The following is a 22255-nucleotide window of genomic DNA, read 5'->3' on the forward strand; positions in this document are numbered from 1 at the left end:
GACAAATCATGTGCTCAGGGAACAGAAAAGGCTGACAAGACTTCACCTATGGCACCTGGAACATAGTCGACTCCATTTGAACAGGCAGCACAGAGCTGTGGGGAGCCCTTCCTGAAGGAGTCAGATTGATGTTACCAGAACAGAGGAAGTGGTTACTGGACGGGCTAAAGTAAATAGCTCTGCCTAACCAGATGGAACAAGTTGCCACAATGGTAGAATTTGAACCACTGTGGTACCCAAGGTAGGAGCTGATACAAAGAAGCACCCACACTGCTTTCTTACAAACAGAAAGGACCTGCCCAAGTACATGACCCAGACTGGGGAATGGAGTGTCAGAGCGTCATTTCTCAGGGATTCAAATGGTTTAGTTCAGATAAGAAGCTGCCTCTTATTCTGGGTTATTTGCATTTCCTGGCTCCATGGCCCCGTTAGACTGGGAAACAATCTTTAGGGATATAACTAGTTATGCTTATTTCCTAATTCTTTTCTCTCTGTCTCTCTCTCTCTTTTCATTTTTTTTTTTTTTTTGTAGTAGATTGACACAATACCTTTATTTTATTTATTTATTTTTATGTGGTACTAAGGATGGAATCCAGGGCCTCACACGTGCGAGGCAAGCGCTCTACCACTGAGCTACATACAACCCCAGGCCTCTCTCTCTCTCTCTCTCTCTCTCAACAGAAATTAATTGAGCATCTCCTTTTTGCTAGGTTCTGTGAAAAGAATTTAGTGTACAATAACGAATGAGATCAACATGGTCCTTGCCCTTGTGGAACTATCCTGCCAGGCCTATTGTCAATTTTGAAAGAAGAGCCCTGTCTACCCTTGCTCAAGCAGAAGACCTGAGCATTCATATTTGTCCACCACAAAACCACAGAGACATACCCATTTATACACTATAATTTAGTGGACCAGGACAGGTACCCGATCTAAGAGTGGTTAGCCCATTATATTTGCCCACTGGCATGTATGACTTAGCCACGTATAAAAAAAAGAAGCTTGGCTAGTCAGAATCTCAATCTCTCAGGACATTGCCCCAGAAAATGCCAAAAGAAAACAAGGCAATTAGCCTAGGACCTGTTACTGAAAGGATACTTAACGGAGACCCTGAAGAATAGGTTCACAATGAGGAATCATGAATAAACACAGCTTATTAGTCAAAAGCAGTGTGAAGTAAAGAAAAGATATAATTAACCCAGCAGGTGGTGCATGTCTGTAATCCTGGCTACTTAGGAGGCTGAGGTAGGATGGCAAGTTCAAGGCCAATCTGGGCAACTTACAGAGACCCTATTTCGAAATAGAATAAAAGATCTGGGGATGTAGTTCAGTGGTAGAGTGCATGCTAGCATGTGTGAAGTCCTGGATTCAATCTCCAGTACTGAAGGGGAAAAAATGGTATAAGCACTCAGAATTATTCTTTGGACCCAGCAATCCCACTTTTAGGGATTTATCTTATGTATATACATGTGTGTTAAAGGCTGCGTGTTGCAGTATCAGTTATAAGAGCAAGCTATTAAGCAATCCAAATGTTCATCAGAAAGGGAATAGTGAGATAAAATCATGTTATCAATATAACAGGATACCAGCTGCTATGAAAAAATGGGAAAGCTTTCTCTACTGCTATGGAAAGATCTTTGAGCTTTAACAGTAGGTTTAAAAAAAAAAAGCAGAAGCACATTGTGGTATTCTAACTTTAGGTAAAAAGGAAAAATAAGCACATCTTTGCATCTTGCTTGTATATGCATTAAAAAACCTCTGGAAGGATACAAGACACTAATAACAGTGGCAAACCAGTGAGGTTTTATGAAGTAAGCAAATAGGGACAGGAATGGGACAGAGACTATTATTTGAAAAACTTTTGTTATTTGAACCATGTCAAATGCATTCCTTATTTAAAAATTAGATTAAAGCTTTTTAAACAAAAAGGAGTGGGGAGGGAGCAATTGGTTGTGATTGAGAAGCAGAGAGACAAGAGAACAGGCCTACAGAAAGCAGCCGAGCCTGCTTGTGGTGGGCACAAGTGACTAACCACAGATTCTCACTGGCTGGAATTCAGAGCTACTTCAAATTCAGAACAGTCCCAGATTGTAGATACAAGGGCTAATCCTGCTGCTCTTTCTGGTCTTGAGTTTGCTTAGATTCTGCCTCCTTCATTGCTTTATACATATTCTCTCAAGAAATACATACTTACAGGAGTTAATGCCTGGGTCTCTTTCCCTTAACCCTGTCTAACAAGAACAGTCTTCCTGAGGATGGAAGGGGTTGGAAGGTTCTCTCTTGAAGAGTGGAGTTCAAATATCAGTTAAAAAAAAAAAAAAAATTTGAAGTGATTTTAAATGCAAAAATGGAAAAAGAAGAGGAGGGAGAAGAGAAAGAGGAGAAGGGAAAGAGCAGAGGGAGGAGGAAGAAAAGGGGGGAGGAGGAAAGAGTCAGGTACTAGGCCACAAAAGTCCTGGTACAGTTCTGGGGCTAGCATCTCATTCCCTTGGCTGCAGGTTTTTTTTAAACTCGGTCTTTGCCTTCCCTTGAGAAGGGCCCTGGATGTCTGGTGGGCAATATCCCACTTTGAAGCAAGGCTTGAGAGTGGGTGAGGAAGTTCACCCAAGGAGAAGAAAGTGAGCTGATTTTTGGGGATTCACAGGATCAGAAAACCCTAGCACTAGGCTTGGGTCTGACAAAGTGTTCAGGGTCTAAATAAGAGCTCAACCTGCTCACTGCTTTCTTAAGACCATGCTGTCTAACCCAGTGCCAAGCACGTAAAGGACGCTTCAAAATGGGATTTTATTCTGAGACCTCCAAACTTCAGTCCTGAGCCTCCTTGGCTGTGCACCAGATGCCCCATGTTCAGAAGATGGGTTAGGAAGAGAAGACCCTCTGATCACCCCTTCCTCAAAGCAGCCCCACCACACCCCACATCCTTGTCTCCACTAGGGGCAGCAGAAAGGAGCTGAGGAACCCATATGGTACTTCACTGGTGCTTTATTATACAGAAGAATCCAAATATTTACATCTTGACAATTTTCACATGGCTGGAGATGGTATAGGACTAGAACCCAGAAGGGACATAGGAGTGGTGGGTATGGGTGAGGGATCTTGCTAAACCAGAGCAAAGGTAGTTAGGACAGTTCCAGAAAGGATCAGGGCTCTAGCTACCTGCCGCAATCCTCTTACTCAGCCCTGCTAACTGTCAGCAATTCCTCTTCCTCTCCCTCATTTTTTCCCCCTTCAGTATGAGGAATTGAACCGAGGAGCATTTTACCACTGACCTATGTCCCGGACCCTTTTTTATTTTGAGATAGGTTCTTGCTAAGTTGCTGAGGCTGGCCTGGAACTTGCTCTCCTGCTGCCTCAGCCTCCCAGGTAGCTGAGATCACAGGTGTGGCACCACCTCATCGTGCTCCCTGCTCCCTCATTTACTTTTTAAACCTTTATTCTTCCTGGAAAAGGCAGCAAGGAGGTTCAGCTATTAACTCTGTTGATCCATGGAGTTTATAGGAAACACCTCCACTTCCTTCCCATGCACCTCTCTTCTGACCAGAAAGTCCAACCTTGGCTGATACCCAGATCTTTAGAAGCAGACAGTAAAGTTAGACAGCAGTGCCACCCTAACCCACAGGTCAAAGCCCCGACCCAAAAGCCTAGGCTCCTTTACCAAAGCAGCAGCCACCTCTAGGGAACAGTTTCTAAACCCCCTAAACTTCTAATACACAGTCACTCCTCTCCTCAAGACTGGCTCTCTAACTCCAAAGGAAACAATGATCATATGGAGGAGGGGGATCTAGGGTGACTTCCTAGAAGTCAAGGCTACCCCAAATCATACCAACGTTGTCTTCTCTGAAGTTCTTAGAGAATTTCTTTCCCTTTTAAGAATTACCAATTCTCAGTACTCAAAATAAAGCAAAGTCCTTCCATCAAGAAAACTCGATCATCCCTGGGCACACTAGGGACAATAGGGGGTCTTTAAATAATTGATAAATAACAGCACCATAGTTTAGTGAGTACCTACTCTGAAGTTGACCCCAGGCTAGGACCCTAAGTAATTATAAGGTCAGCATATTCATCCAAAGCCTACAAGAATCCAGGTAACTCAACTAGTCAAATGAGATTTTAAAATGTGTCAAGTTCCCTATGGTCTTTGCCGTATCCCTCCAGCCCAGCCTAAGCACTTTGTTAACCTATATTGGAATTCCCATCAGGCACTGGGAGTAGCAGGGAGATGGAGGAACAGCAAAGGTGCAGAAACTTGAGCTGTGAAACTCAAGAGCTTTCTCAGGGTTGTGGTAAGGTGGAGCCCCTGGGGGTAGGTCCTGGTTAAGGATCACAACAAAATTCAGCAGAACAATGTTTCATTCAGTCTTAGGATTCCAGACTCTGTCCTTTCAATTTGACTGGTATTGGGGTGCCCTGGAAAAAGGTCTCACCCATTTGTGGGTCTTGGATTCTCTTTTTATGTTTTCAAGAATTAGCTTTTTGTGGGGTGTGGGGTATGTACCAAGGATTGAACTCAGGGGCCCTCAACCACTGAGCCACATCCTCAGCCCTATTTTGTATTTTATTTAGAAACAGGGTCTCACTGAGTTGCTAAGCACCTCACTTTTACTGAGGCTGGCTTTGAACTCACAATCCTCTTGCCTCAGCCTCCTGAGCTGCTGGGATTACAGGCATGCGGCACCATGTCTGGCAAGAATTAGCTTTTTTTTTTTTTTTTGTGGTGCTGGCGATCGAACCCAGGCCTTGTGCTTATAAGGCAAGCACTTGAGCTATCTCCCCAGGCCAAGAGTTAGCTTTTATATTTGCAAGAATGCCTCCAGTTCTCACCCTCTGACCCTGAGATTGAATGTGTGTGTTTGGGGTCGGGTGGGAGGTACTCTGTAGACCTTCAAATGCACTTGGGAAACCAAAGATAAGACAGCCATGAGGGGAGCTGGGTGTGGTAGCACATGCCTATAACCCAGTGGCTCGGGAGGCTGAGGAAGGAGGCTGAGGCAGGAGGATGAAGAGTTCAAAGCATGGCCTCAGCAAAAGTGAACTGCTGAGCAACTCAGTGAGACCTTATCTCTAAATAAAATACAAAATAGGGCTGGGGATGTGGCTCAGTAGTTCAATGCCCCTGAGTTCAATCCCCAGTAATAATAATAATAATAATAATAATAATAATAATAATAAGAAGAAGAAGAAGAAGAAGAAGAAGAAGAAGAAAGGAAGGGAAGAAAGTCATGAGGGGAAAGACGGAAGGGTCAGGCCTATTTGGGGAACCCAGGACTCCCAGATAGCTACGATGCTTCTAAAAGACATTGTAGGTACCTCCTCTCTGCTAGGTTCCTTATCCCATAGAAAGAATTTAGAATAAGAAGGGAGGACTGGGCTTGTGGGCAGTTGGTGGCAGGGCACATTTGATGGAGAACCATAGGAAGGTGACTCACAGCCAGAGGCAACCCAGACAGCCACAGTTCCTTATGTACACCCCCCTAGGGTCCAGCAATCCTCCTTCTTGCTGGAGGCAGGAGTTCCACTGGTGCTTGGGTGTAGGAGAAGGAGGGGAGCACACACAGGATCCTTTTCTTCCTGTCGTGCTTGAGGAGGCTGAAGCTGGAACCACTACAGCCTGTTCCACTCCATCCTTCTCCAGGCAAGACAAGTAGGTTGGCCTAGTTTCCCCTTGGCCTTCCTCATCTCACCTTCTTGCTGCCTCTTCCCTGTCAGGTCCAAAGCTGTGGACCAGAGACTTGGAAATTTGCTTCAGGGTAATGAGGGAAATAAAAGACAATGAAGGAGGTAGGGAGCTGATAGGTGGAGTATGGAGAGTCTGTCCTGCCTGATGGGATCACCAGTTGCCTCTGGTACTTCAGCCTGGTTGAGCTCCTAGGATCGGGACTTTTAAAAAGTGATGGGCCCAGATGTGGTGGCACATGTCTGTAATCCCAGCAACTCAGGAGGCTGAGGCAGGAAGAATCATAGGTTCAAAGTCAGTCTCAACAATGCAGCGTGGCCCTAAGCAACTAAGCAAGAACCTGTCTCAAAATAAAAATAAATAGGACTGGGGATGTTGCTCAGTGGTTAAGTGCCCCTGGGTTCATCCCTGGTACCTCCCCCCACCCCCCGAAAAAAAAGAAAGAAAGAAAAGATGGCATTTTGTGGTATCACGGGTAGCATCAGGTGGTACAGATAATACTAAGTTCTGTGAGCTATTAATAGGTATTCTATGAAAACCAATGAACCAAATGAAAACCAGTTGTCTAAGAATTGGGGGAATAGCATTAAATAAAGTTCAATAGGTATTTTGGGGGGTACTGGGGATTGAATTCAGGGGCACTCAACTACTGAGCCACATCCTCAGCCCTATTTTGTATTATTTACAGACAGGGTCTCACTAAGCTGCTTAGCACATCATTTTTGCTGAGGCTGGCTTTGAACTGGGATCTCCTGCTCAGCTTCCCAAGCCACTGGGATTACAGGTGTGCACCACTTCACATAGCAAATTTGACAGATTTTACTGCTGCAGTAATTTTAGGATTTTTACTGTATTAACATGTTCCATGAATCTCTAAGAAAGGGATATAATGTGTAATCTCTTCCAAAGTTCATTTTAATAGGAAGTATTTTTTCATGACATACATCAAGATTTATGAGACACAGAACAAATTTTGTATCCTTCCATAAATAGGGAGATGCCAAACGCCCTTGGTGGTCCCTTTCTCTGTGGGGTCTCCCTGTCCACTGTGTCCTGATCCTGGCCCTATCAGCTCCCCACCTCCTTCATTGTCTTTTATTTCCCTCATTACCCTGAAGCAAATTTCCAAGTCTCTGATCCACAGCTTTGGACCTGACAGGGAAGAGGCAGCAAGAAGGTGAGATGAGGAAGGCCAAGGGGAAACTAGGCCAAGAAGCACTTACTAGTGATGGTCATGGAGAGAGAGGACCAACGCAACCAGGCCCTGCTGTGGGTCACACCATTGAGTTTAGGTTGTATTTATTTTATAAGCAGCCATCATTCAGGGAGTGGGGAGAGAAGGACGGGAAGAGATTGGAAAGAGAATAATGGGAAAGGACATTTATAAGTGTGAGGCAAAGACTGAGCCAGAGGGCCGGAAGCCCCCACCCACTGGTGAGTTCCCTCCTACAGATGTGGCTCCCTCCGCCCTCAGCAGCAGTTCTCCATCCACGGAGGGTTGTGGGTTCCCAAAGTGGGTTCCCTCCGGCTCTATAAAATGACTTCCCTCCAGTCTGGGGGGCCCTGCCTGCTGACAGGAGATGAAGGTCACCGAGGGGAAGCCATAGGTCTCCAGCCCAGGAGGCCGTCCAGCCTCAGAAGCTTCCAGAATGAAATCCACATCAGAGAAGGCCACAAGAGCCTGCGTGGAATCGCAGGAGCTCTTCTCCAACTCGCCAGCAGCAGCGTAGGCCAGAGGCCCAGGAGCTCCTGGGCCGGGCCAGAGCCGCCGAAGATCATCCCTGAAGTGGGGGTTGAAGAGCAGGTAGAGCAGCGGGTTGAGGCAGGCGGGCAGGGGCAGCACCACAAGCAGGACGGACTTGACGGCCTCGGGGGTGACGGGGAAGAGGCCCAGCATGGAGGCGAAGCTGAGGAAGGCCACGGGACAGTAGAGGAGCCCATCGGCGAAGATGAGCCAGGCCACATGCCTCACCATGGCGCAGTCCCACACGGCCTCGAAATCGCCCCGTGGCAGGTCACAGTAGAGTTTGATGTAGGCACCGGCCACCACCAGGAAGCAGAAGGAGTTCATCATCACCAGGGCCACGGCGAAGCCCAGGGCGGCTGGCTGGCCCTCGGGCGGGGCATAGGGCAGGCAGAGGGGGGAGGCCCCGTACTCTCCCACCGAGGCGAGAGGCAGGGCCGCGGCCAGCCCTGCCAGCGACAGGCAGCCCAGGGCCCCTGCTCGGACGCTGCCCAGGGAGGGCACCTTCCCGTAGGCCCGCACGCAGGAGACAGAGACGCTGCACTGCACCGCGGCCAGTGTGAGCAGCAGCACCGACGCCTCGGACCCGAGGACCGCCAGGAAGCCCGTGGCCCGGCAGCCCAGCCCCGTCTCCCAGCGGGCTCCGTACTCAGCGAACTGGCCGAAGGTCAAGGCGTCCACGGAGGCCAGAAGGCCACAGGAAATGCCAGTCAAGGTGTTGGCGCCGGCAATTGCACCTACCACAAACTTGACTGGGGGCAGGGGGACAGGCCCGCCTGCGAACACGGTCAGCAGCACCAGCCCGTTACAGAGCACCGAGAGCAGCACGATGGCCCACACCGCCAGGCGGATGCCCCAGCTCTCAAAGAGGTGCTCGCAGGGCTTGAAGGGGCCTGTGGGAGAGAGCAGCAGGCATTACCCCTGGGCCGAGGCTGCCCTGACTGGTCCTGGGGCAAGGCCTCTGCCGGCACAGAAACCCTGATCTGAGGGAGGCTGACTTGGCCTCTGCCCTCCAAGAACTCCTGATCGGAGCTGGGAGGGGAACCCCTGAAACACAAATAATTCTTCCTCCAAGGAGCTGATACATAGTGCTCCTTCTGATACACATAGTGCAATCCCCATTAATACAGTGTAATCCCACTCGTTGAAGAATGTTAACTACATCTGTCCAAAGGAACAACATTTGGAAGGATGGAAGAGACAGACCGGCCTACGGGAGTGGAGAGGGCATCAGAACTGGGGATACCCCTGGGATAGTAGAGACAGTCCTATGAGGGACTGCCCAGGCAGTAACACTCTATGGCTGAGGCTCTGCCCAGTAACCCACTAAGGACTCCACTGTGGATGAGCCCAGACAGGATATCACACCAGTCTGGCCTTCCCTTGTTCTCTGAGAGGGGTGCAGGCACATTTCATATTCATCTGTGAATCAGAATGTGGGAGGGAAAGCAAATAATCAAAATGTAGACGGCTTCTGGGGTTTTCCAATCTGACTTTGCACTAGATGGGTGAGATCCTGGTGTTTTCCATCACTCTTCTCAGAGTCTGTTCTTAAATCACCTATGACTTTGGACATATTATTTCTTCATTTCTTTGGCTTCAGACTCTTGTTTCTCAATGTATTGCTAGGTGGTTTGGGAATTTGAGAGGCTTTTGTGGGAGCTATTTTTAAAACATTTTTTTTCTAATTATGAAATAATAGTAATTGTAGGCAATTTGAAAATATTACACAGAAAAATTAAAACTGCTTGTGACCTCACCTCTTAGAAGTCATTATTTTGGCATGTTTCCTCACAGTTTTTTTTTTTTTTTTTAAATACACATATACAATACAGATTTGTTTAAGTTGAGATTTTACCGAATAGAGATTTTTAGTCTCTTTAAGTTAAATTTTGTTATGCACACTTTTCCCATATCCTTATATTTCTCAAGACCATATTTCATTGGCTCTATCATAAATACTCCACCATATGATGTACCATAATTTATTTGACCATTTTTATGAGCTATCTTAGAAGAAAGTTTAAGTTGGACTTTCTTTTTTGAAACTTCCTCTTTTACTGCATCCCCATTGGTTACAGGTTTTCAGAGATGAATTTTCTGTGGCAGTTTGAATGAAGCATGTGGGTTTCCAAGTGGAAAAAACAAAAACAAAAAACCACCTGCTTCTTCCTGGCTGGGTCAGTTCTGGCCCTGAGCTGTCGCTAGGGAGCGTGCTACTGTCACTAAGTGCGGAGAGCTGGTGTTGGGCAAGGTCAGGCCAGCGCTCTAGGGTTTAAATAGGGGAAGGGGAGAAGGTTAAGGAACCTAAGCCAAAAACTGAAGCCTGGAAAGTGGAGGTGGGATGAAATAGGAAAATTCAGCTGTTTATCACTTTTTGTTCATTTTGAATAAAAGTTTCTGTCCTGGCCTAAGCAGCAAGGTGCTACCTTCTGACATTGTGGGTTAGCATTTTATTTTATTTACTTATTTAAAAAAAATTTTTTTTTTTCAGTTTGCAATGGGTCTTTATTTTATTTGTTTATTTGCAGTGCTGAGATTCGAAGCCAGTGCCTTACACATGCTAGGCTCCAGCCCATAGGTTAGCATTTTATACACAAGGAAGGGACTTTTCACTCTCAATGTCTTAGGTTAAATTGCACTGAGGAGAAAGAACTTTCTTTCTTTACAGCAAAATGGCTTTGGGTTAGACAACTCTAGACCAAGCTGCCTCTGCAGTAAGGGTTAGACAGTACTGTTGCAGGAATTATCCAGGGACCTGGAGTTTGTCTCTCTGGGGGATTTTAGTAAAAATGAGATAGAGCATTGAGGGCTAGAGGAGGTGACCTGGTCCCATGTGACTCCAGTATTCTGTGACATGGGTCTTAGATTGAGGGAATGCTCAAAAGCAGCCCCTGAGCGTGGGGTCAAGGCATTATTTCTTGTTTCTGTCCTCCATGAGAGCAGTTTTCTCCTGGATACATAGCTTTACAATTGACTGATTTGTAAAGGCTGCTTGACTCCCTGTCACCCCACCCCTACCCCCATGCACAGTAGCCACTCAAGCGAGAGAACTCTCTCCTTCCCCAGGAATAGTGAGAAGAGGCTTTCCTTCCCCTAAGATGGGGAGTCAAGAAAAGACGTGCCTGAAGCTTGGCTACAGATATGCCGCCAGAACCAGCCTCTCTCTGGGTGCTTGGGTGCCCCTTCTCTGCCCCCAGGCCACCCATCTCACCTGGAATAGGGCTACACTGGACACTGGGGTGTGGCTTTGAGTCCTCCATCTCCAGCTGGAGCTCATCCAGGTTCAGGTCATCTGAGAGAGGAGATGAAAATGTGCTTGGGCCTGGGCCTTGGTGTCAGTCAAGTCCCATCCTTCTCCTAAGTCCCAGGCCTTTAAATAGATGTGTCCCTGACTGACTGCTCAGCACTGGTCCTCCTGCAGCTTTGAACATCTGTTTCTACCCTTGGGTGTAAATATGTGGTCAGCTCCCTATTATTCACCTGTGGATTATGTCCATTGCTGGTTCTGAACCACAGATGTTGTGATTAGCCTTGCTCTTTCTCTTCTCAGTGCTCCCGTGCCCTCTCCAGTCAGCTGTAGCTCACGAGTACGTAGCATTTGGGCTGTAGCTGCCCTGATCAGGCAGCTACAATGGAATAATATTGAACAATATGGATCAATATTGTTCTGCACTCTAGTCCAGCTGTCATTATAAACAATATGCCTTAAGGGGGACCTCAGTGAGCTACAGTGTGTTCAGAGATGAATCAGGGATAGTGGGGGAGCAGAAGTCATTTGTGTGACTGGGGGATGGTTAGCTTGGAGAAAGCGAGAGTAAGTGGGGACAGAACAGCCATCCAAGAGCTGAAAGCCTGTTGACGTAAAGGGCTTAGACTCCTACGTGCTGTTCTGTCCCAGAGGGTAGAACCAACATCAGTGGATGGATTATGGAAGGAGGCAAATCATGGTTCAAAAGAAGATGCTCTAGCTCTTCAGCAGGTGCACAGTAGACCCACTCGGTCTGAGAATGATGCCAACTACTTTCAAGAACTGAAAGTGCAGAGGAATTCAGGAATGAATACAAGATAGTCCTGCTCACAAGGAGCTTATGGAGACAAATGAGGAAATAAACTGTCATGCTACAGGGCCCTGCATCAGCTGATAGATTTACTTTGCAACAAGGGTTAATATTCCTTGAGCTGTTCCTCTCCATGTGAGTCCTCATCTTCATGGCCTCCTTTAACCTTCACAATAGCCGCATGAGGCAGGTGACAGATAAAGAAGTTGAGGCTCATTAAAGTTAAGTGGCTTCCTCTGGGTCTCACAGTGAGTGACAGACCAGAATTCAAACCCAGGTCTGTCTGACTATAAAGCCCAGATGTTCAACAATCATGGAGAGATGGATTGTTTGGGGGTGGGGATTAGGGAGTGAGAAGGGGGCGGGGAGATTTACAGGTGCATAAACTAGACATTATTTATCACTGGATCTATTGAATTAGAAAGTCCCCAATGTGAGAGAATGCACTTCTACTTGAGTCAGAGTTTGGATAGATAATCATTAACGTTCCTTCCAATTGAAAGCCACGGCTCTACAATTCTAGGTCAGTATGAGAAAACAGAGATAGATAAGTAAATCCATCACTGGAGAAATTCCAGTGATGCATCTTTGAATGAAATGAGATTTCTTTTTTCTTATTTACTCTTGCAGTTTTGGGGGGTGTCTCTGATTCTTGGGTGGTTGTTTTGTTTTGTTTGCACTGGTGGGGATTAAACACAGGTCCTTGAGCATTTCATGCAATTGCTCCCCACTGAGCCACACCCTCAGCCCTATTGCAATATTTCTTAAACTAGGACCTGTGAATTTCAGGGACTCATGGACATCTCAGTGTCCACAAATTCTGTAAGAACTTTGAAATGACTATCTGAAATATTTTTACAACTATAAAGACACAATTTTCTTTTGTAAGGACAATCCATCAATGAATGACTTTTTAAAGACTAAAACTTAAGTTTCTTAGGTCATACTGGGAAAGGTATCTGAGGATCCAACTGGGAAGAAAGAGCTGCTTGTCTTTTAAAGGCACCTGTACATTATTCAGGTTTAAAAGATAGTCCCTATGGATTCTTCCTCTGTCCTAAGGGAATGGATAGGTGACTCTGTTGCACTTGTCCCCATCTGTGGCTTGCAGGTCTATTTCCTGTGTGGTTCTTCTTCCCCACTTAAAGAGTAAACTCCTTCAGTTGGTCGCTTTCCCAGGAGGCTGGAAGACTGTCGTCTTGGCCTGGACAGCATCAGGGTGGGTAGGCTGAGGCATGCCCACAGAGTCCTGGCATTTCCTTCCTCTCTACCTTTCATTCCCCGCCTGCCCCATCCAGAAGGGAGCTTAGCAATTCTTTGAAATCAAAATGCATGAATGAAGCACAAGGGGTGAAATCAATGGACTCTGTCTGAGGCTGGGAAAGTCACGGCCAAGGTGTTAAGTAACCACTCTTCAAACAAGGAGGAAATCAAATCTGGCTGGAGCAGGGCTCCTGGCTTTCCTTCTCAAGGCTCGTTTGCTCCCACAGGAAGTGGGGGGCCCTGCCCTAGCTCCCATTACAGGCGGCAGGCAGCCCACGAGCTTGACGCCCTGTGGTTCTCCAAGACTTAAGCCTGGTGGAAAGTTTCACCTTGAGGAAGGAAAGTTTCCATTCCTCCTTCCAGCCCCCTGAGGGAGTGTGTAGCAGACATCCGGGAATGTCCCCTGGGGACAGCTGTCTGCTGGCCCAGCCAGCTGCTGGGAGCCTCCTTGTCAGGTCCTTGTACCCTCCCTAGGAGGGCCTTTAGTGCACTGGGAGGGAGGGTCTCAGAGACCCCCAGACTGCCCACTCAACGTCCAAGGCTATATCCTGAACTACGCTACTACACTGTCCCCACGCATGTGCCCAGAAGGCACCAGTTCTCTGCAGCAGCAGTGGCAAACACACTTCACTTTGTACAGACTCTTTCAGTCCTCCCCAACAGCCTATGAGAGATGTATTCTCTTTGTCATTTATTTTATTAGTACTGGGGAACCCGGGGGTCCTTTGACCACTGAGCTACATTCCCAGCCCCTTTTATTTTTGTATTTTGAGACTGGGTCTCGCTCAGTTGCTGAAGGGATGGCTAAATTGCTAAGGCTGGCCTTGAACTTGCGATCTTCCTGCCTCAGCCTCCAAGTCGCTGGGCTTATAGGTGTGCAACACTGGGCCCAGCTATCTTTCTCATTTGAAGATAAGAAAATAGAGTGTCAATAAGGTTAAACAACTTATCTTAGCCAACCCAACTGGTGAAAGCTATAGTTGGGGTTAGACTCAATTCTGTCTACATCATTATGAGGTGTTTTTCTTACATACTTAGATCTGATTTTTCAGTTCAACTTCTCCATTGAGAGGAAGCTCAAGATGGAAAAAGGAAGACAAGAAGCAGGGTCTTGTTTCTTTCCTGTTCTTCTTGTGTTCAGTAACATGGCGCAGGGGGGAGGGGAAATACTCCCCTCTGCCCTACAACCACAACACCTCTTAGTACTCGGTTCCTCAGAAACCCTGGCTGTCCACCCCAATCTTTCCCTTTCACCTTAACTCTTCCAGAAACAGATCTGGCCCAAGACAGACCTCAGTGAAACCCTCTTGTGGGTAGTGACCACTGAAGTCTCACTTGCAGACTCACGGGAGATAGGAGGTGCAGGGCACTCTTGGAGGAGAACAATTTCTACAGTGTTCCTTTTGGTTCTAGGACATATTAGGAGCGATTTTTTTTTTTTTTTCCTTTCTGCAAGCAGGTTTAATTCAATTGACTTAATTCAATCCTCTTGGCTCAGGTCTGTTTTCTCCGAGAATGCCCTGAGGTCGAAGGTAATCACAAAGAAACATGTGAGCCCCAAGGGCAGGGTATTAACAGAGATAGCGCCTGTGAGGTACGAAGGATCAGGAACTATTGAGACCTAGTTGTCATTGTTACCATCATTACTTCCCCCCCCCCAAGTAACTGGGGTGTTGCATTGGAGAGACAAGGTGCTCCCAGGTCACAAGCAGCCACCCTTCAGACTTCCCTCTGCCTCCCCTCTTAGATCCCCTTCCAGGTCCCCCAAGCCTCCTCCCTAACTTCCTCTCTCAGCTGCCCTCCCACCAGTCCAGGCGTCCCAGTCACTCACAGTGGTTCTCGGCTTGTCCAGCAAGGAGGCTCTGGGGCCTCCTGGGAGACTCCTCCTCCTCCAGGTGGAAGTCCTCAGCCTGCCACTGCCCAGAGGGCTTGAAGAAGCTGGCGCAGACCCCATAGGCACAGCACTGGTAGGCATAGGGCACCTCCAGAATCCTGAGGAGGGGGAGAGGGGCCACCTCATTATGTCTGGAGTCTAAGACCCTAGCCTGAGTTAAGCCATTCCCCAGCCCGGGAACCAGGGACTAGGTACCTGCCCTTCAACACACAGCGTCCTGCTCACTATGCCCGCAGCCTTGGGGGCTTTCTTTGTTAAGAGTCTTGCAGCCTGACTCTGAAGGGCTCTGGGCATATGCCAGTCTTTTCCTCATTCATCTTCAGAACTGAGATGGGGAGAGAAACGTCTGCCCTTTATTTAAGAAGGACTCTTAACAGGCTCAGAGTGGGGAGCAACTTTCCCAAGGTCACACAGCACTTAGGGCGCTCTGCTCTGCAGCCTAGGCAGCAAATCTTCTTTTATGTGGCAGGAGGCAGGGATTCTTCTAGGGATGCTTTACCCTTGCCCTCTGTGAGACCCACACCCTACCCTGCCCCTGTGGGCTCATCAGAGCTGGATTGTGCCCTTATGAGGGCAAGGGCAAAGGCCTTGGGCATTTCGCTAGTTTCTAGTAGACAAGGCTCAGGCCACACAGGCTGCGCTGCCGCTGCCGCTGCACGGAGGAGGCCTGGATGTCATTAGCACCAGGGACTGGCTGTGTAGCTTGTTTTCCACTCATCAGTGCCCTGGGCTCTGCCCTGATTCCAGGGACCCAGATGCTGCCAAAGTGAGGACGGACAGTCTGGCTGTGTGGAACCAGGCAAAGAATGAGGAAGTCTGAGGGCCCTCGGCTCAGCTTACTACTGTCCTCACAGGTCCCAGTGTCCCCAGGAGTGGTACTTGGGATGGGGAAATGCTAGAAAGGAGATGCAGAGGAATGGGAGGCGTGTATAAGACCAGACAGTCAGGAGATCCAGGGAACCTTCCCATGCTGTCTCAGGTAAACGTCAAGCCACTGGCTCTTCTTGGGGTGAGGTCCTACGGCTTTCACTCTGTCCCTCCCTGGCCTCCAGCAGCCCTGGGCAAACATACCTAGATGTGGGGAAAAGCCAGGCCCTCACCTCAGTTTTGGGAAACTGTCCTTGGAGAAGGCCTGAGACAGAGCCAGGTTCCCTTTGAGCTTCAGATGCATCAGGCCCTCTAGCCCAGCCAGGGGCAGTGTGGTCAGCTGGTTGTCTGTCAGGTCCCTAGGACAGTGGATGGTCAGGGTTATTGGCAGTCAGTGGGATTGCTGAGGGGGCAGGGCTGTGCGAAGGGTGTGGCCAGTGTGCCTGGGATGGAAGCGAGAGGAGAGGAGCAAAGGACAGAACATGAACACCGAGAGAAGACAGCATAACACACTGGGGGGGGGGGGGTGGTCAAGAGTTGCCAGAGGCACATCTATAATGGACTTGTTCATTCAGTCACGCAACAGACATCAAGTGCCAGCTCTGTACCAGGGGCTGTTCTCACTTAATGCCAAGTTGTCCCAATTTATAGGTAACTGAATCCCTCAGACCATCCAGGAATCTCTGCCCGTCCCGTCCCCCTAGGGGAACTGCCTGCTGTTTGCTTCCTCCTCTGTCCTTTCCTCTGTTTTTCTGATGATGCAGAGGCCAGAGTGGGGAATAGGATGGAGCTGGGCATCTGGCTACAGCAGGGATTGGGTCATCCATTCCGTCCTACAGCGCCTGCCTGGAGCCAGAGCTGAGGACATACGTGGTCTCCTACTGGAGACGCATTAGAGGAAGCCGGGGCTCCAAGGCAAACACCATCACTACAGACGGTGCGTGGTGGAAATAGCCCTGGACTGGAAGGCAGGAAACCTGGCACTGTCACCAACTCACTGTGTAACCAAAGGGAGTCACAAATCTGCCTGAGTTCCAATGTCCTCATCTTTCAAAGGATAAAAATATCTGCCCTACCTATCTGGCAGGAGTACAGCAAATAGGAGAGGGAAGACGTAAGGTGAGAGTTTTGCAAGGTCGCAGTCCAGAGCCCAGGGAGCCACAGCCTGGGAAGAGACTGCGCAGCCCGGGAGCCCTGGGCTCTGTCCTCATCTTTGAGCCTCTCCCCTGGAACTTGGAGACGTCACCTGTGGCGTGAGGGTGTGGGGCTGGATAAGCTCTGTAGCCAGGGCTGGAGTTGGCCCAAGGGAATCTCTGCGTTATTAGAAAAGGTCCCTTCGGGGCAACCTACCTTTGGGACATACAACTTGGAACACAGGGAGGAAGGGTATCAGTAGGATCATGGGGCAGTCAATAGCCTGTACCACAGCGAGTGGCAGCCCCATCTGCGGCCCTGAATAATGACCAGGCAGCCAAACCTGCAAGCTCCCTGTTTACATTCTATGTAAATCAGCAGACTTCTGGTCCCCTGCTGTTCTGCAGAATGGCAGCCTTTAGAGTCATGCTCAAGCAGGACTCCTGAACTCTCTGAGACCCTGGGTCCCCCAACAGCCACCGCCCTCTTGTGTTGTGGAGTTCCAGGCCCACACACCCCTTTTATTGGTGCATGTAGAGCATGTAAGGGCTGGGGGTAGAGTGCAGGTGGGACAGGGAGACATGGGGAGGACTGAGGCTGCCAAAATTTGGCAGAACATTAGCATATGATGTTCTGGAGCTTGCAAGAGGCCGATTCTGTTTATCAGGCCTCACGATGTGTCAAACGAACTGTCAGAATGATTGATTAGGCTGGAGTCCAGATCTCTGGCATGTGTGGTCAAACTTTTATGCATGTCCCTGACCAGGGATGGCCCTTCTGCCCCATCTGGAGGTTCCACTTGGTCCCTAGCATCCTGGAGGAGAGTCAGCGGGTGCTTACAGCTTGACCAGGGAGCGCAGGGTTGAGAAGGCTTCTGGGTGGATGGATCGGATGGCATTCCAGCTTAGGTCCCTGTGGACAGAGAGTGTGTGATAGGAGAGGACAGTGGCATGTGGAGGACTCATTGTTCCCAGCCTGGGATCCCCTCCTGTCTGACCTCCCTCCAGTAGCAGTGACCTTAGCCTTTGGGGGAAGGTGCCGGCTGCTGCCCAGCTTCCAGCCTGGTTGTGGCACCAGAAACAGGGACATAGCAGATTGGTTCTAGAGCCTCATGGCCCCTGAGTACTATCTGTATGGGGAGGTACTTCTCGTCCTGTGAGTGTCCTGGGAGTAGAGGTGGTGGAGCAGGAAGTCTATGTGCATGTCACGTACACTGGACACATGTGCTATGGTCTGAGCCTGGCAATGGCTTCTCCAGGGCCCACCACTGGGTGCTGCAGGTACTCACAAGGCTTGTAAGGAGCTCAGCTGGCTGAAGGTGTCAGCTCTGATTTCCCAGATGCGGTTGTGTTGGAGGCCGCTAGGGCAGCAAGAGAGGTTGGATGAGCCTGCGGGCTCAGACTCTGGCTCTGATCCACGCCCCCTGAGCACTGGGAAGAAGAAAGAAAAGCCCCCCACTTCTCCTGGCACAGGAAGAAAGGGCCCAGCCCGCGGATGTCACCAGAATTAAAGGGAGCACAAGGAGATCCGGTTGCCTTGGGTAAGTGGGTCAGGAGACAAAGCCACAAAACCATCCCTGTGGCCCAAAAGGGAGTCAGCTTCCAATGTTCCCACCGGGCCTGGCTCCCGGCCCAGCTGAACTGCCCCTCACACTCCTCCACTGGGTCTTCCAGATCCTAGCCCAGCGGCAGAGCACTGCCCAGTCCTTGGACAGCCTGATGGACTGGCCTGAGCTGGGAAGCAGGGCTCGCTACACTGGTGAGATGGATCCTGGGCCTCAGCAATGTCAAAGAGCCTTCTTTACCATCACCCAGACCAACAGGACAGACCCTTAGGCATCCTTCTTGACCTAGCCCTACAAAGGATGCCCTGCCTAGAAGTATAGATACACAGCAGCCCAGGAGGCCATACTAGCTTGAGGAAGCAGGAGCTGGGTGGACAGGGCTTAGAGAATTTTTAAAGTGATGATTTTCCTTGTGAAACTTGAATCCCAAGGAGTGTGTGTGTGTGGTGTGTTTATGGGGGTGTGGGAAATGAGAGTGCATGCTCCAGAATGCAGGCTGCTTCCAGCCCCACTGAAGCCTTCTCACATCCAGCCCACCAGGCCCTAATGTGGCCTGGTCCCTCATCACTACTGAGTTTTCTTTTCTAGCTTCTTTTTTTTTTTTTTTTAAATATTTTCCCCAGTGCTGGGGATTGGACCCAGGCCTCACACATGCTAGGCAAGCACTTCACCACAGAGCCGAACCCCAACTCCTCATTCACTACTGCATTTCTGTGTTGCTGTTGACTCCTAAGGAGCCACCCTAGACTCCTTTAGGGTACCAGCTCCTGGGTCTATTATCAGCTGTGAGTCAGTCCTAGGGGTCATATCTAGTCCTCTTCCAAGTCCCCAGCCTTAATGCCTTTGTCCAAAAAACTCAGAGAAGGGAGAAAGTTCTGAGCCTGATTCAACCCTTGTGGACTCGCCCCTCAGACCTGCCAAATCTGGCTTGCCTTTGTCTCCCTGCGGCCCCCAAACTCACATTTCCTCCAACTTCTGACACCTGCACAGACTGGGCAGCTCCTCAATTTGATTGTGAGACAGCTCCCTAGGGAAGAGAGAAAGGCCAGGGCTGGGGCAAAGCGGTGACTATGTGAGGGCCGGAGAAGGAGCTCTGGCTGGGCTGTGCTTTCTTGTCAAGTAGTTGAAGATCACAGGGACCCTACCGGGACACGGTAGCTGAGGGTACCAGTTTCCTCAGTCAGACTTCTCTTCATGTCCCCTTGCTGAGCCCTACTCCTCACTGGGCTTGGAGTGGGCAACTGGGTATTTTTCCCAATAGGGCTGCCTTATCCTCCTGAAGGACGCTGGAGGCATCCTGGGGAAGTGGAGCAAGAAGGTAGAGGGCTGTGGAGAGAGGGCCTGAGGAGAGAGGCAGACTGGGAGCAGGACACCCGGACAGCCAGAGGGAACCACAGAGCAAGCCAGTTTGTGCCAACTGGAGTCGATGGCGCCTATAGCCATTGTTTATGGTGTCAGTAGGGAGGATTGGAGTTGGGGCCCTGTGGGAACATCTGGCCTAGTGCCTTCACCTAGTGGATGAGCAACCCTAGCCTCAGAACCTTAGAACAGATCTGTCCAGGGACACACTGCTGGACAGTGGCAAGACTGGCTCTGAAACCCATGTCTTAGGACACCTGTGTGTCAGCGTACCCTTCTTGAGCTGTGGGCCTATGATCCCTGGTGAGGAGTCTCAGATTTAAGTTGGAGTGAAGGGAGAGAGAAGAAAACAAAACAAAACAAAACCCTTGACTTAATTTATAGGCCACTTAGGTATCTTCACAGTCCCAGAAGGAGTGAACATTTTTGTATAAATTAGAGTAACAATGCCTCTTATTGAGCACTAAATGTGTGCTAGGTGCTTAACACATTTTTTTCCAATGCTCACCAACGTACTCTTTTTGCAGATAGACTGAAGCTTAAAGACATTAAAGGGTGAATCCAATTAATGCAGCTAGTCAGGGCCTGAGCTGGGCCTCATGCAACCCAGATCTGACTCCAAAGGCCATCGTCTTTTTATCCTGAACAAGAGGACAGTCCAGGCCTTCTTGGGCAGGTTCTCAGCAGGACCCTAAGTTGCACCCCCTCTCCAGAAAGATGTGACCAAGTGGGACAGAAAGAAGCAGGGGAGGCCTTTGCTGGGACATGGGAGAAGACACATGATGCCAAGACCGTGGAATGCTTGTGAGCCACTCACAGGACTCGGAGCCTGGGCAGTTGCTGGCACATTTCTGGCGGGAGCAGCCGGATGCCTGCACGGGTCAGGGTCCTGCAGGGAGAACAGAGACAGAGCTGGCACCAGGCCCAGGGCCCTGCCATTCCCAGCCACGGTTCTCCAGCCCTGGACCTGATATTGTCGTGGGAGGACAGAGCTGACAAAAGAAAGAAGTGGTGGGAGAGACAGGGCTGGGGCGGGGCTTCAGGAACAGAAAGGAGCATGGCATCTGAGTGCCAAACTTCCCTAGGCCTGGAGGAGCTAAGGTTGGGAAATGGAGACAGAGAGGGACCCAGCCCAAGGGCTGTGCTTGACAGTCAGTCCCTGCAGGCCCAGTCCCACCCACTCACCCCATCTGATCCCCACCCCATGGATCATAATGGTCTCCTGCAACACTGAGCCTGTAGGACAGGGGCTGAATCTTATGTGCTCTGGAGGCTTAAGAGAAGAGGGATGGCCATGAGAGGGAGAGAAAGAAAAAGTTCTAGTTGAATGCTGGGAATGAAGCACAGAGTTCTCTCCCTATGCCTTGCAGGAGGGAGAAGAGAGGAGAAAAAAGGGAAGGACCCAGGGGCCGGGGTGGAGAGAGTTGTGGGGACAGATTGGAGAATGGGCTTGGCTTGGCACAGGGTGTCCCAGTAAAGATCCAAGGCCAAGGTCATCCTTGGGGAACTATTACTTCCCTTATGGAAAAATTCCCACATGCCAGCAAATCTAGGGGGAAGACAATGGAGACACAGAGGAGCAGTTCCAGTCCCAGCAATGTCATGAATAAGCTGGGCGATGTGGGGTGGAGAGTTCATTTCCAAACAATCACTGGGTGTTTGCTTGGTTGTTTCATTCATTCCTTTAAAATGCTTTGAGGACCTACTATGCGCTGACACCCCTTCCCCATACTACGGAAGGTAATAATAGGGACTCTGAGAATGGCTTTGCCTCAGAAAGTCAAAGAAGGCGGGTTTTCACAACTCTGCTCCTGGTCCTGCGTCCTCTGCACCCATGTCTGGGGTTAGAATCTTTGAAGTCAGAGGGAAACCAGCCTCCTCAGCCCCATCCTGCCACCTGTGCCTGGCCTGGAGGCAGTGCACATCAGGAGATGGCCCATAGGCCCTGGGGCGGCACCTTTAGCAGAGGCAGGCCAGGGGTGGGGAGTAAAGGGTTTGGAAGGCCTTCCAGGGTCCAGAGGCAGAAGACTGACGCTGGGGACTGAAGCTGGGGAGGCAGAGCAGGTGGAGGAGAGATGATCCACTCACAGGACCTCCAGGCTGCTGGTGCCTTTGAGGTCCGGGAACTCCTGGATGTCCATGGCGCCATTCAGGGATCTGGAAAGAGAGATGACCAGCGCTGGAGGGTGAGTCGGGGCATCTCAATATGGGGGATCTCAACCCTCAGGCTTCTTCCCACTCAGAGACTCTACTTTTTGGGAAAATGTCATCTTTCCCCAAGCCTCCCTCAAATCAGCCACTCTGGCCCTAGTAGAGACTGGTACTTAGCAGGGTCCAACCAGCCATTTTCTTGTGCCCCATTTTTTGTGGTGCTGAGGATTGAACCTACATATACTAGGCAAGTGCTCTACCACTAAAGCTACATCCCCAGCTCCTTATTATTATTGTTGTTGTTGTTGCTATTATTGTTATTATTATTAGAGATAGGTTCTTGCTAAGTTGCCCAGGCTGACCTAGAACTTGCAACCCTCCTGTTTCAGCCTCCTGAGTAGATGGGATTACAGGTGTGCACCCACTAAGCCATTTTCTTAAATTGGCTCAGTTGACCTCAGCCCAGAGTGAGCTGAACGACTTAGTTTTCACCTTACAACAAAGCAACAACCAAAATCCACAGGCAATCGCCTCTGTTTAAAAGGCA

General features: G+C 49.5%; 1 protein-coding gene across 1 annotated transcript in view; it reads right to left on the reverse strand.

The window, feature by feature from the left end:
- Positions 1-4736: 4736 nt before the first annotated feature.
- The window catches only part of LGR6 (leucine rich repeat containing G protein-coupled receptor 6), a 120988-nt gene continuing 103469 nt past the window's right edge, over positions 4737-22255 (reverse strand). The window contains exons 11-19 of the mRNA XM_079106021.1: positions 21646-21714; positions 20375-20446; positions 19160-19225; positions 17923-17994; positions 17475-17546; positions 15734-15859; positions 14571-14731; positions 10630-10710; positions 4737-8308 (exon numbers count right to left, since the gene is read on the reverse strand). Of these exons, the coding sequence (XP_078962147.1) occupies positions 7053-8308; positions 10630-10710; positions 14571-14731; positions 15734-15859; positions 17475-17546; positions 17923-17994; positions 19160-19225; positions 20375-20446; positions 21646-21714 (1975 nt within the window). The 3' untranslated portion in view covers positions 4737-7052. The remainder of the gene's footprint in view (positions 8309-10629; positions 10711-14570; positions 14732-15733; positions 15860-17474; positions 17547-17922; positions 17995-19159; positions 19226-20374; positions 20447-21645; positions 21715-22255) is intronic.

This window comes from Sciurus vulgaris (assembly GCF_902686455.1).
Source record: "Sciurus vulgaris genome assembly, chromosome: 12".
NCBI classification, from domain to species: domain Eukaryota; kingdom Metazoa; phylum Chordata; class Mammalia; order Rodentia; family Sciuridae; genus Sciurus; species Sciurus vulgaris.